Source organism: Oryx dammah, unplaced genomic scaffold, assembly GCF_014754425.2.
Source record: "Oryx dammah isolate SB20612 unplaced genomic scaffold, SCBI_Odam_1.1 HiC_scaffold_16, whole genome shotgun sequence".
Classification (NCBI taxonomy): Eukaryota; Metazoa; Chordata; class Mammalia; order Artiodactyla; family Bovidae; genus Oryx; species Oryx dammah.
This window is the reverse complement of record NW_024070200.1, coordinates 3,284,506-3,297,386: the sequence shown is the minus strand read 5'-3', so window position 1 is coordinate 3,297,386 and position 12,881 is coordinate 3,284,506. Positions and strand designations below refer to the sequence as shown.

The following is a 12,881-nucleotide window of genomic DNA, read 5'->3' as shown; positions in this document are numbered from 1 at the left end:
GGGGAGGGGCGGGGCCAGCGCGGAGGCGGGCCAGGGGCGGGGCGGGGCCGCGGGGCGGGGCGGGGCCGGGCGCGGGGGCGGGGAGAGTTCTGGGGGAGGGGAGGGGCGGGGCGGGCCTGGGGAGGGGCGGAGAGAAGCCGCCGCTGCCTCCGCCGCCGCCGCCGCCGCCGCTGCCGCCGCCGCGGCTGCCGCAGCCTCTGGGAGCCTGGGAAAGGGGAACCGCGAGCGAGCGAACGACTCAGTCCCCGGGCGGCGGCGGCAGCGGCGGCGGCGGCGGCGGCGGCGGCCGGGAGGGTGAGGCGCTACGGCCGGGGCGGGGTCAGGCGACGGGGGAGGCGGCGGCGGTCCGCACCAGCCATGCCGAATAAAAACAAGAAGGAGAAAGTGAGTCGGGGTCCGGGGCCGCCCGACGGGGCGGGCGCGGGGGGCAGCGGGGAACGGCCCGGGAGCGGGGCCCGGCGGGGCTCCCGGATCGCGCGGGTGCGGGGTGGGGGCGGGGGACAGCGGGTCCGCCCCGGGCCGCGGAGCCCAGGCCGGGACCGGCCGGCGGCGTGGGGGGCGCGGCCGGTGTTGAGGGGAGGCGCGCGCGATGGGCGCGAGTGGGGCAGGTGGGGCCGCGGAGGTGGTTGACCCATCCTCGCAGGCGCCTGGACAGGGGCTTCCGAGGCCGGGGTGCAGGCGTCTCAGCAGGGACCCTCCGGCTGGGGAGGAGGGCAGCGAATGAACTGGGCTTAATGCTTGGGGAGAACGGTTTGCCCTCCGGAGGGACGCTCTGGGGCTCCCAAATACTATTATTATCCTGGGTGGCGGCGGCGGCGACGGCTGTGACTGTGCTGCGTTTGCATACGGGTTGGGGGGGGGGTTGTTTTTGCTTCAGGTGGAGCTCTGTAGCGTTTCAGAATCACCCCAGACATCCTCGCTCCCAGAGTGGAGTGTGGGAAGGGGAAAAAAGGATTGTGATGTGCATCTTTCAAGATGCCGAGAGCGTGGTACAAATGTGCGTTTACTTGTTTCTGCTTCAAGTTTTGAGCGCCAGATAATGCAGACGAAGAAAACAGGGAGAATCTGAATTTTGGGTTGGCCGGTGGGTGTCATATCACAATCCTGGGTCTCTTAACCATATAAAGGAAGAAAGTCGTGATGGTATTGATGGAAACTATCAAAAGTCATAGTTAAATTGTCTAAATACTTATGAAACTGCGTTTTGGTTTATTTGATGTTTCACAGTCTAAACATTGAGGAGCCTAATTGATTCTGCTTGATGTTTCCCAGGAATCACCCAAAGCAGGGAAAAGTGGAAAAAGTTCAAAAGAAGGACAGGACATAATAGAATCAGAGGTAACTATTCTTAAATATTGTTTCCATTTTTTTCATAAACACCATTTTAGGGCAGGAAAACAGGGTGAGAAAATCTAGGCTCTTCTGAAATATTTCCCTGTATGAGATCTTTTCCTTGTGTTGCTCATAGCCCTCCATTTTAGTTATTTGGGTTTGTATTATTTGTCTTTGGGGAAATAAGAATGTTTTCAGACAAGTTGTGTACCTCTGGTGCAGCTGATATATTCAAGTTCACCACCCCACCCCTGCCACCACCACCACCTGAAATCTAGCAGCCCTGCTGTGGAGCCTGGCGTCAAGCAAGGACTCTTTCAAGACGGGGTTCAGGTTCCTTTCAGTTTTCCCATCCTCCCTCTTCCTTTGCAAGGGGCCAGGTCTGGCTCTCAGATTCCCTGGTGGCTCAGTGGTTAAAAATCTGCCTGCAATGCAGGAGACGCAGGATCGATCCTTGGGCTGGGAAGATCCCCTAGAGGAGGAAATGGCAACCAACTCCAGTATTCTTTCGGGGAAAATCCCATGGCCAGAAGAGCATGGTGGGCTACAGTCCATGGGGTCGCAAAGAGTCAGCCACAGCCGAAGCGACTGAGCATGCTCACAGGCAGGTCTGTCTCAGCAGCTCGTCCTCCCCCTCCTCCCATCACCCTTGCTTTCCGGGGTGCAGACTTGGCTGTGTTTTTCCCTGTAAGTGTCCTGTCCCGTTAGCCTCTGCCCCTGACAGTGTTGGTATATTTTGGGTTTTCTGGTATTGCTATTTTTGTGCGATCGTCTGTCATCTTTTACATTGTTTTTCTTTGTATTGGCCAGTTCTGACTTCTTTCGCTTCTTTCCTTTGGGCTTATTGAGGAAGCTGCCGGAGTGCTTCGTGGGGACTGTGTCTGCCTGGTGGGAGTGTGCTTTGAGGGCATCTACAGAGCCAGTGCTTGGCTTCACCTTTTCTTCCTTGTGACCGGTTGAGCTAGAGCACCTTGGGCTGAGGGTCTGGGAGCCACACGGACCTAGGCAGAGCTAATGGGTTGTTTTGAATCCTTGGTAGCAGAGAAGCTGCTTAATTTGGTGTCATAGTTCTCCATAGCTGGACTGTTTAGGTCCCTAGCCTTATCAACAATGACAGTAATTTACAAGTGTCAGACCCTTTCCTATAAGCCAATTTAGAATCGAGTTCAGTTCTGTCTGGGAAATAAATTAACAGGCCATTATCTGCAGTAGCCTTTTTTTTTTTTTAATAGATATAGCCCCAGGTTATCTTTTCCTTACCATTTGGTATATTCTAAGTCTCCCTCCTCTTTAGGAGGTGGTTTACTCCAGCAAATCTGTTGCCCTCCCCAAAGCGGAAAACAGAAATCCAAAAGGTTCCTTAAATACCAGTATCTTTGTGCCAGTCTTCCCCTGTCCTTCCTTTATAGCAGACAGTCACGTTTCACTGTGGCATTCTTGCATTTGACTTGGCTTACTTCCGTGTCAGTCTTTTGACTAAATTGATTTAAATGAAATTTAGCTGCTCTGCGAAGGTATATGCCTTTTCTTTTCCCTTTTTTGGTTTGTTGATCTTTCATTAAAACTGCTTAGTCTTCCTAGTGCTGCCCCAAACCTTTCTTGCTCACATACCTGTCTCTGTTAGTGTTGCATGCACACAGATCAGTGCATACAGTTCATTTATTCCTGTTTTAATGAAAAGAACCTGACTGTAAGGATGGAAAATGTTAAGTTTGAATCTGGAAAACAACAACTCCTCAGCAACTCAAAGCCACTCCTAAGTCAAGTGCCTGTTGAAGGTGGATTGGGTGCTTGCACTGTCAGTGGCTTAAGAGGCTTGAGGTGCGGCCTGCAGTGTTCTGAGTGTGATGCCCCACTTGTCTTTTTGTATTTTTTCTGGCGCTACTGTCTAAGAGCTGGAGCTGCAGAGCTTGAAATTATCACTGAAAAGTACTGAAATATTGGGCCCTTCCCTGCTTCCTCCTCAGGATCCCAGAGGCAACGTGGCGTATTAAGCCTGACACTTGGCAGGTCCTGCATATTTTGCAGGAGCGCTAGCCGAGGCTCTTCCGCTCCTCCGAACTCGGGGTTGGCCATTGCTTTCCCGCTGTTGTCTCTCTCCCCTCTGTATTCTTGTCCATCTTCACTTCTAGTCCCAGCCCTTTAGCCAGTGCGATTGACTCACACGGGTGAATGAAACCATCGCACTCTCTCTTCCTCTCCTGTCCGCTGATGGTACTTTGAGCTGGAATGTTTTAACCTGAACGGTTCACATGGGTTTATAGTTTCCCGTGGGCTTCCCTGGTAGCTCAGTCGGTGAAGAATCTGCCTGCAGTGCAGGAGACCCGGGTTCGATCCCTGCGTTGGGAAGATCCCCTGGAGAGGGAAATGGCAACCCACTCCAGTATCCTTGCCTGGAAAATCTCATGGACAGAGGAGCCTGGTGGGCTGCAGTCCGTGGGGTCGCAAAGAGTCAGACACGACTAACACTTACTTACTTACAGTTTCCCACGCTGCTTTTCGAACCTTTCGGATGTCACATCACCTTCACGGTCAGCATTGGCTCAGGTTACCCTGCAGACACACCTCCATTAGGACAGTTAGCACATCCTGGACCTCATAGCCTGAGGGGTACAGAGCAGGTGCTCGTCCAGGGCAGACAAGTCAACACGTAAAAGAACTTGGCCTGTGGCTGACTCAGTATACCAGCCACTTCAAGTGTGGGGAAAGGTCTTTATACAAAGTCCTGGCTGGCGAAGATCTGGCCTCAAGGAAAACAAAGGAGCTGGTGGCTAGCATCGCAGACTGCTTTGGTTAGAATGGGAGCCATTTAACGGCATGAGTCTTTAGCAAGAAGGTGAAGTCCTGCAGGCAGGACAAGTGTGGCTAGGGGCAGTGCCTCAGCCGGGGTTTCCTGAGCACAAACGCTGAACCCTGGGTGCCGTCAGCAGTGGCACCTAACTTCCGTGGCCCTTGCTCCTCATCTCTAAAATGACTTGGTGAGTTTCACATTTGGCCATTTTTAACTGCATGGGATAGATCAGGCGTGACCCTTCTTAAAAGTTTTCCCCACAAGATATATGGCCAGGATATATCTCTCAGGGCAGCAAAATACCATTAAAAGTCATAACTGCTGCTGTACAACTTTCGTCTTTTAGTAGAAATTTCTACTCCTTGACTGACCTGTATTTGGTACATCTTTGATTTTTTTTTTTTTCCAAGTAGATTTTTTTTTCCTCCTTTCAAACAGAATGGTTAATGTTTGACTTGCTTTTCCGTAAGTGTCCTGGGAATCAGTTTCCACCCATTACTTCCTGCTGGTTTATTCTAAGCATGCTTTTAAGGAGTGGGGACACAGATGTATGTGTTCACGGGGACCTTGGTCTTGTAGGCCTGTGGCGACTGACAGAGCGGACTCGCCTCTGAGCAGCTGTCCTCAGTCAGCATCAAGTCTGTAGACACATAGCTAGGCTCATTGGGTGAGCATTTAGAACCCTAATAAACCGCCTGGGGAGTCCCAGAGTCCACTGCAGAGGATCAGACCACGCGACTGTGTTTTGTTATCGTTATTTTAACTTGTGTACTGTGTCCAAAGTTACGTTTTTAAAAGCGACGATGCTTTTTGTAAAGAGATTGGTTGTAAGCACATTAAAGGTCGTTCGAGTGGTGTTCTCTGGTCGCGTGTCTTCCTTATCTTGTTTCAGCTCAGTTTTGTTTGAAAGTCTCTACAGCAACTCTTACATAATACCTGTTGCTGAAAGGAAAGCTGAACAGCCCTCTCTCCTAACGTGTGAGCTTATTCTGACCCCTTCCACCTTCAGCAGTAACTCGTCTTCCTCTTTGTGACCTGTCCCTTTGCATTCCGTACCCCCACCCCTCAAGGTTCCTGAGACAGGAAGCCAGACTTGCTGGGGTCCTGTCGGCATCGGTGGTAGAGTCCTGTTTTAGAAATTTAAACTGAAATTTTAGAGATGCTCATTAATTGATCTAACAGTGACGGTAACGCCCGTTACGTGTTAACAGGAATAACGTTGTTTTGAAAGACACCTGTCCATGAAAAGTGTTTTGACTCTCCAGTCGCATGACTCGGTAGCAGGCTTTCTGAGCTGCATAAGGTTGGAGGAGGACGGCGAAGTGGTTGTGCTGCTGAGTGTTTTCACGGGGACAGCCGTGGTCCTCCCATCCTGAGAGGAGAGTCCCCAACTCCCATCCCCAGAACACCAAAGCCTCTGTGTGGAGGCTGAATTCTGAACTCAGGCTCACTGGGGGCCTCCCGTGCCCCTTCTCCCATCATCGTCTTACTGATTTTTTCCAATACAACCGCAAACTGGCCTCCAGGGACACTCAGAGAGGGCTCCAAGGAGGAGTACTTTAAAATCTGTTTTGATGGGACTTCCCTGGAGGTCTGGTGGTTAGGACTCTGTGCTTCCACTGCAGGGGAATCCCTGGTCAAGGAACTAAGATCTCTCATGCCTCTGGGTGGGGCAGAAAAAAACTTTAAAAAAATTCTTATGTAATTATTTTGTTGTTAGTTGTTCAGTTGCTAAGTCACGTCCAGTTCTTTGTGACTCCATCGACTACAGCACGCCAGGCTGCCCTGTCTTTCACTATGTCCCGGAGTTTGCTCAGACTCATGCCATCCAACCATCTCATCCTCTGTCGTTCCCTTCTCCTGCCTTCAGTCTTTCCCAGCATCAGGGTGTTTTCCAGTGAGTGGGCTCTTCGCATCATGTGGCCAGAGTATTGGAGCCTCAGCTTCAGCATCAGTTCTTCCAGTGAATATGTGGGGTTGATTTCCTTTAGCATTGACTGGTTTGATCTCCTTGCTGTCCAGGGGACTCTCTACAAGTTAGTTTGTTGGGAATGGGAATTCCACATCATCATTGCCTAGGGCCTAGGTATCCAGGAAGATGGCGGCTCTGCAGAGAGGACAGTCGGATTGGAAGGACATGGGGTCTGGAGGTGCCAGGAGCACACTGTCCTCAGGCAGTAAGACTCCCTGGGCTGTCCCCTCTCCAGCACCGGCTCCTGTCCTGTGCTACAAGCTGGACACTTGGTGGTCACAGAGTGCCTCCCACTGGAGACCCGCTGCTCTTGAGAGGGCAACCCACTCTCAGCACTGCAGCCGTGGGGGTCCAGGTGCACCCCTGTGGTGCTGCGCGTGGTGCTATGCACTCAGGAGCTCCCCCGGGATCCTTGGGCAGCCCCACGAGGTGCCAGCAGCTCCCCATCTCTGGCGGTGACAAGCAAAATTGCCTCTTGATATGGCCCAGTGTCTCCTGGGGGGCAGAATGGCCCCATGTCACAGCCACTGCTCTAGAAAGCTCTCTGCACAGATCACGCACGCTTGCTTGTGAGTCGTGCCTGGCACATTGATGGGAAGAGCTGTGCTCAGACAAAGGGACACCCGTACCCCTTCACACCCTTCAGAACTCATGAGGGTCCCAGAGAGCTTTGACTGAGGTGAGCTATAGCTACGTATTTCATATCAGAAACTAAAAGAGAAAATTTTTTGCTATGCATTTATTTAATACCTATACCACACCTATGATGTGTTGACATAAATAGAATATTTTTCATAAGGAATGACTATTTACAAAAGTTCACTAGGAAAAATGGCATTGCTATGTGTTTCTGCAAATCCCTGTAATATCTGGCTTAACTGAAGATAGCTGGTCTCCTGAATCTGCGCCTGCATTCTGTCTGTTTTGATATCATGTGTCCGGTAGCCTGTGAGAAATCAGCAAAGTGATGGTTATAAAGACAAAGCATGTCTCAATGTTACCATAAAAATAGGAGACCCCCCTCCCCAGGGGCCTCAGGGAGACCACTCAGAGACCTGTTGTCTAGACGACTCCTCTCATCCCTTTCCTGCTGTCATCTTTGTATCTCCAACTCAAGTTCATTTGTTCTGAAATTTAGAGGAAACTTTTTCTCACCATCCTGGAACATGTCTTTTCTCCATCTTTTCAATTGCATAGCAGTTATTTGCTCTGCCAGTTATTTACCATGTATATCGTACCTTGGACAACTTTAATTTACCTGAGATTTACCTCCCATCTAGACCGAGACCTTGAGGATAGCACTTTGACTGGGTTCTTCTTTGCACTCGCCAGATGTGTTAGGACCTGGAGTCAAGAAGTGCTTGGTGGTGGACTTTGAAAGTGTTCAGGAAGGAAGAGAGCTTCAAATCAATCAGCTGGCTGTTTTCTTTCTGATTCTGTAAATTTGAAAGGAAAAAATCTCTCGTTAAGAGGCTTATTTATATATCACCTCCTTGATCGTCTTAAGGAATTTTAATGCAGAATTTTCATTCAGTGTAATTTGTTTCAAATAAATAGCATTATATTAGAGCAGAAGATTGAGCCTTCCCAGTGGCTCAGCAGTAAAGAATCCTGCAACGCAGGAGCCATAGGAGACATGGGTTCAAACCCTGGGTTGGGAAGATTCCCTGGAGGAGGGCATGGCAACCCACCCCAGTTTTCTTGCCTGGAGAATTCCATGGACAGATAAGCTGGCATGCTACAGTCCATGGGGTCGCAAAGAGTCGGACACGATGGAAGCACCTCAGCACGCACACACACAGATCTGAAGCTTATCATCTTAGGTGTTTTTTCTGATGTTTCTAAAGATTTTTGTAAAAGGTTTGGTTGGCCCTTGGATAACATGGGTGTTGGGTGTCAACCGTTTGCACAGTCAGAAATCCCAGCATAACTTAGAGTTGGCCCTTCATATCCACAAATCTTGGGTGCTTTATCGTTCTTATTTTGAATTTATTTTGGGAATATTTCTCAGTAGAACATACGTATTTTGTAAGTTGTGTGTGTACATATATAGAAAAAGAGACAAAAGTTTGAGTGTGTCTTGTCCTCTTAAGGCGCTGGGGAAGACAAGAGGGAGGCCCTGATCGTCACCCATGAAGCGTGTTTTCTGTTATTTCTGAAGGGTCACAGCTGTTGCACTCAGACATTGAGTAGATTTGGGGGTAACTTGGCTCCCGTCGTTTGCACTCAGCAGCTGCTGAATGGATGGGTCGAGGTGGGGCACGTTCTTGTAAAGAGCTCCCTGCAGCCATGGGCGAGGAAAGCAGAGGGTTTAAAGTAGACCCAGGAGCCCCCAAGCGCACGTGGGATGTGGGGTGTGGCGGTGGACGTGGGGAGTGCCTCGTGGGTAAACCCAGTGGAAAAGGTCCGTGAGCACCCCTCTCCTCTTCAGCAAAAGCTCCACTGCCTGACGAGTAAGTCTGGAACTGACTTGTATGAGATAACGGGAAGCATCCCTGTTCGTGGGAGCTCCTGGGTCAGCCTTCTCCCAGCGAGTGTGGGCCTGGAGCCCTGCCCGCGGCGGTGGCGAGGTCACCGCCCCCGGCGAGGGGCGCAGGGCAGGCGAGTCAGTCTGCAGCAGCATGAATCATGGGGATCTTTTCCTAAGTCACAGGGAAAATTCCTCTGGAAGATGGCAACTCTCACAGCGTCTCCGGTGTTTCCTTAAGTACTGGACACCTGCCCAGGTCGGGACACGATGCTGTCTGGCTTGGCCCAGCGTTCTGGTAACAGCCTGGCGTCTTCCTGTCAGCCGGTGGTGTTGAGCCAAGTCTCCCCAGGCCCTGCTTGTAGGTCAGCTTCCAGAACAGCAGCTGCTGAGACGTGCTGCTTCCCAAACCCTGGGCACGGCGTCATCTTCGTTTTCTCCACCTGAGGGCGGGAGAGAGCCGGCCTAGAAGTAAACACTGCAAGAGGGGAGGAAGAAAAGCTCTTCGTTGGAGGACTTCACGTTTTCCTCTATCATGAAGGAAGTGTTGGTTGCTCAGTCGTGTCCGACTCTTTGCAACCCCATGGACTATAGCCCGCCAAGCTCCTCCATCCATGGGATTCTCCAGGCAAGAATACTAGAGTGGGGTGCCATTTCCTTCTCCACGGGGGTCTTCCCGACCCAGGGATCAAACTCAGGTTTCCTGCATTGCCAGCAGATTCTTTACCGTCTGAGAAGACTTTATCATAAGCAGTTTGGGTTTTTTTTTTATATCGATTTGTTTGACTCCAGCAGCTTTAGTTGCCGCATGTGAATGCCTCCCTGCACTGGGTGGGATCTAGCTCCCCGACCAGGCACCAGACCCATGCCCCCCTGTGCTGGGAGTGCAGAGGCCCCGCCACTGGACCTCCAGGGAAGCCTATATGGTTCTTAGAGATGAGCTTGAGCAAGGCTCTAAAGGGGCATTGTGCGTGCATGCTAAGTCACTTCAGTCGTGTTCAACTGTTTTGCGACCCCATGGACTGTAGCCCACCAGGCTCCTCTGTCCATGAGATTCTCCAGGCAAGAATACTGGAGTGTGTTGCCTTTTCCTTCTCCAGGGCATCCTCCCGGCCCAGGGACCTAACCCACATCTATTACACCTCCTGCGTTGGCAGGCGGGTTCTTTTACCACTAGCGCCACCAAAGGGGCGCAAGTTCTGACCTAAAGCTGGTTTTGCCCAGTGGGAGTAGCAGTGTGCCTGGCACCACTGAGATGCAAGACCTGCGCCGCCCAAGAGTTACCTAGCTGTTTGACACACGCGGCTAAGTGTAAATTAACAGAAAATAAATCAGATTGGGAAGTTCAGTTCCTCGGTCACACCAGCCGCATTCCACATGCTCAGCGGCCACATCTGGCCATGGGTCCCCTGCTGGACAGCACACAGGGAGCGGTTCCCACTTTGCAGGAAGTTCTACTGGACGGAGCAGTGTCAGACCCCAGCAGTAGCTTTCAAAATAATTCCAGTGTGAGCGCTTTGAACTTGTTAGCTGTCACTCTTCTAATATAAAGGATCAAACCTAGGATTAAATTTGGAAGACAAGTAGACATATAAACTGGCCAAAAGAGCAAATGGGTAAAATTAGAGAAAAGAGGCAGGTGACAAGGGGATGTGAGGTGGGAAAGAGGCCCCACCTACCTTCTAAAGCCCCACCCCTGATACTCAGCCCAAGGCCACGCCCTCCCCATCAGAGTGGACCCAGGGCGGCCGCGGGGAAACAGCAGCCTTGTGTCCTTCTCGTCTTTCTCTTTTAGACATTTATCTTTATTTACAGGTTGGGGGTGGTGGGGATCAAAACACACTTGGTTTTAAAAACAAGAGTCCAGAAGTCTGCAGTTTCACATTTTCCTTGATCTACTCTGAGCCCTGCATCCTAGAGCAGGGCTGGTCTGGTTCCTTCCAGATCTAACCAGTGCTGCATGCTGAGGGGGAGGGCCTGGGCTCTGAAGGGCGAGGCCTTTCTGCTTGCAGGGTGAGCCTCCTCTCTACCAGAGTCATCTTCCTCCCCTCAGCTAGCATTCTCTTGGTCTCTTCTCTCTTTCTTTCCTTCCTGACACATTGTCTTATTTTATTCAAATACCAGTCTGCTCACACATGGTCCAGGAACACCCACATAATTGTTGTTCAGTTGCTCAGTTGGGTCTGACTCTGCAATCCCAGGACTGCAGCACACCAGGCTTCTGTGTCCTTCACCATCTCCTGGCGTTTGTTCAAACTCATGTCCTTTGAGTCGGTGATGCCATCCAGCCATCTCATCCTCTGTTGCCCTCTTCTCCTCCTGCCTTCAGTCTTTCCTAGCATCAGGGTCTTTTCCAGTGTGTCAGCTCTTCACATCAGGTGGCCAAAGTATTGGAGCTTCAAATTCAGCATCAGTCCTTCTAATGAATATTCAGGACTGATTTCCTTTAAGACTGACTTGTTTGATCTCCTTGCTATCCAAGGGGCTCTCAAGAATCTTCCTCAGCACCACAGTTCAGAAGCATCAATTCTTCGGCTCTCAGCCTTCTTTATGGTCCAACTCTCACATCCGTACGTGACAAATAGTTTTGACTATATGGACCTTTGTTGGCAAAGTGATACCTCTGCTTTTTAATACGCTGTCTAGGTTTGTCATAGCTTTTCTTCGAAGAAGCAAATGTCTGTTAATTTCATGGCTGCAGTTACCATCCGCAGTGATTTTAGAGCCCAAGAAAATAAAAGTTTCTCACTGTTTCTATTGTTTCCTCATCTGTTTGCCATGAAATGATGGGACCAGATGCCATGATCTTAGTTTTTTCAATGTTGAGTTTTAAGCCAGCTTTTTCACTCTCTTCTTTAACCTTCATTAAGAAGCTCTTTAGTTCCTCTTCACTTTCTGCCATTACAGTGATATCATCTGCATGTCTGAGGTTGTTGATATTTCTCCCTTCAGTCTTGATTCCAGCTTGTGCTTCATCCAGCCCAGCATTTTGCATGATGTACTCTGCATATAAGTTAAATAAGCAGGGTGACAATATACAGCCTTGACATACTCCTTTCCCAATTTGGAACCAGTCCATTGTTCTATGTCTGGTTCCAACTGTTGTTTCTTGACCTGCATACAGGTTTCTCAGGAGACAGGTAAGGTGGTCAGGTATTCCCATCTCTTTAAGAATTTTCTACAATTTGTTGTGATCCACACAGTCAAAGGCTTTAGCATAGTCAATGAAGCAGATGTAGACATTTTTCTGGAATTCTCTTGCTTCTTCTGTGATCCAGTGGATGTTGGCAATGTGATCTCTGGTTCTTCTGCCTTTTCTAAATCCAGCTTGTATATCTGGAGGTTCTCAGTTCACATGCCGTTGAAGCCTCTCTTGGAGGATTTTGAGCACTGCCTTGCTAGCATGTGAAATGAGCACAGTTGTATGGTAGTTTAAACATTGATATAATAAAGCAGATATAATCACATATGAAAGATTGGTCTTTAGACATTATAACCAGTGACGCCACACTTGCCCACAATCTCCCCTACATAAAGCCATAGTCACGCCTTGGTGGCCACTAAGCCGTTCAACAGAGCTTCCTTAACTACACTATCTGAAGCTGCCAGTCTTAGCACTGTGGACAGTGTCTTTCAAGCTCTGAATAGCTGTAGAGATCTCAGCAGGAGATGGAGGAACCAGCTCAACCTTGGCATAGCATCCAAGCATGGCCAGTCCAGGCTTCGAGTAAGTCAGAGCAGCGTTGATCACGCACGGCCTACCCGCAAGGTTACCGACAGACCGGGCTGTGGTTCTCTGGTGGAAAGTCCGTCACACCGCCTGGCCAGCCGAATGGCCGTCGTGTTTTACGTTGCACTCAAGTCACCCAGCAGGCACATTCTGAGGCCCCACTGTGTGCTGAGCACCAGCGCAGGTGCTGGGGATTCGACACGGGGCACAGCAGGGCCCCTGCACACATGCAGTTTGCTTTCAGTGAGTGCCGTGTACTCTCTTGTATCCAAGGGGCAGCGGTCACACTGGTGTGGGACCACCTCGTGCTGGGCAGAGCCGCGGTCCCGGGGCTCCGGACGCCAGCAGCTCCCACTGGTCCTCGTGACACCGAATCCAGGCATGTCACATGTCCAGACACCCCTGGTGGGCAGGACCACCTCTGGCTGCCCTGTGCTGGAAGCCAGGAGGCTGCTGCAGGCTGTCAGGGACAGTCTCCCCGGGGAGACGAGGGCAAAGGTGAGACCTGAGGGTGGAGAAGGAGGCAGAGATGCAGAGATCTGGGAAAGGGTGTTCCAGCCAGAGGAAGCAGCTAGTACAAAGGCCCAGG

At 50.6% G+C, this 12,881-nt stretch overlaps 1 protein-coding gene across 6 annotated transcripts in view; it reads left to right on the top strand.

The window, feature by feature from the left end:
• Positions 1–305: 305 nt before the first annotated feature.
• The window catches only part of PPP2R5C (protein phosphatase 2 regulatory subunit B'gamma), a 138,776-nt gene continuing 126,200 nt past the window's right edge, over positions 306–12,881 (top strand). For 5 of the 6 annotated variants that reach the window (XM_040256905.1, XM_040256902.1, XM_040256904.1 and 2 more), the window contains exons 1-2: positions 306–384; positions 1,273–1,338. In XM_040256905.1, coding sequence (XP_040112839.1) covers positions 358–384; positions 1,273–1,338 — 93 coding nt within the window. In that variant the 5' untranslated portion in view covers positions 306–357. Of the gene's footprint in view, positions 385–844; positions 1,085–1,272; positions 1,339–12,881 lie in introns of those variants that run through there. The other variant, XM_040256910.1, reaches the window with a different exon arrangement.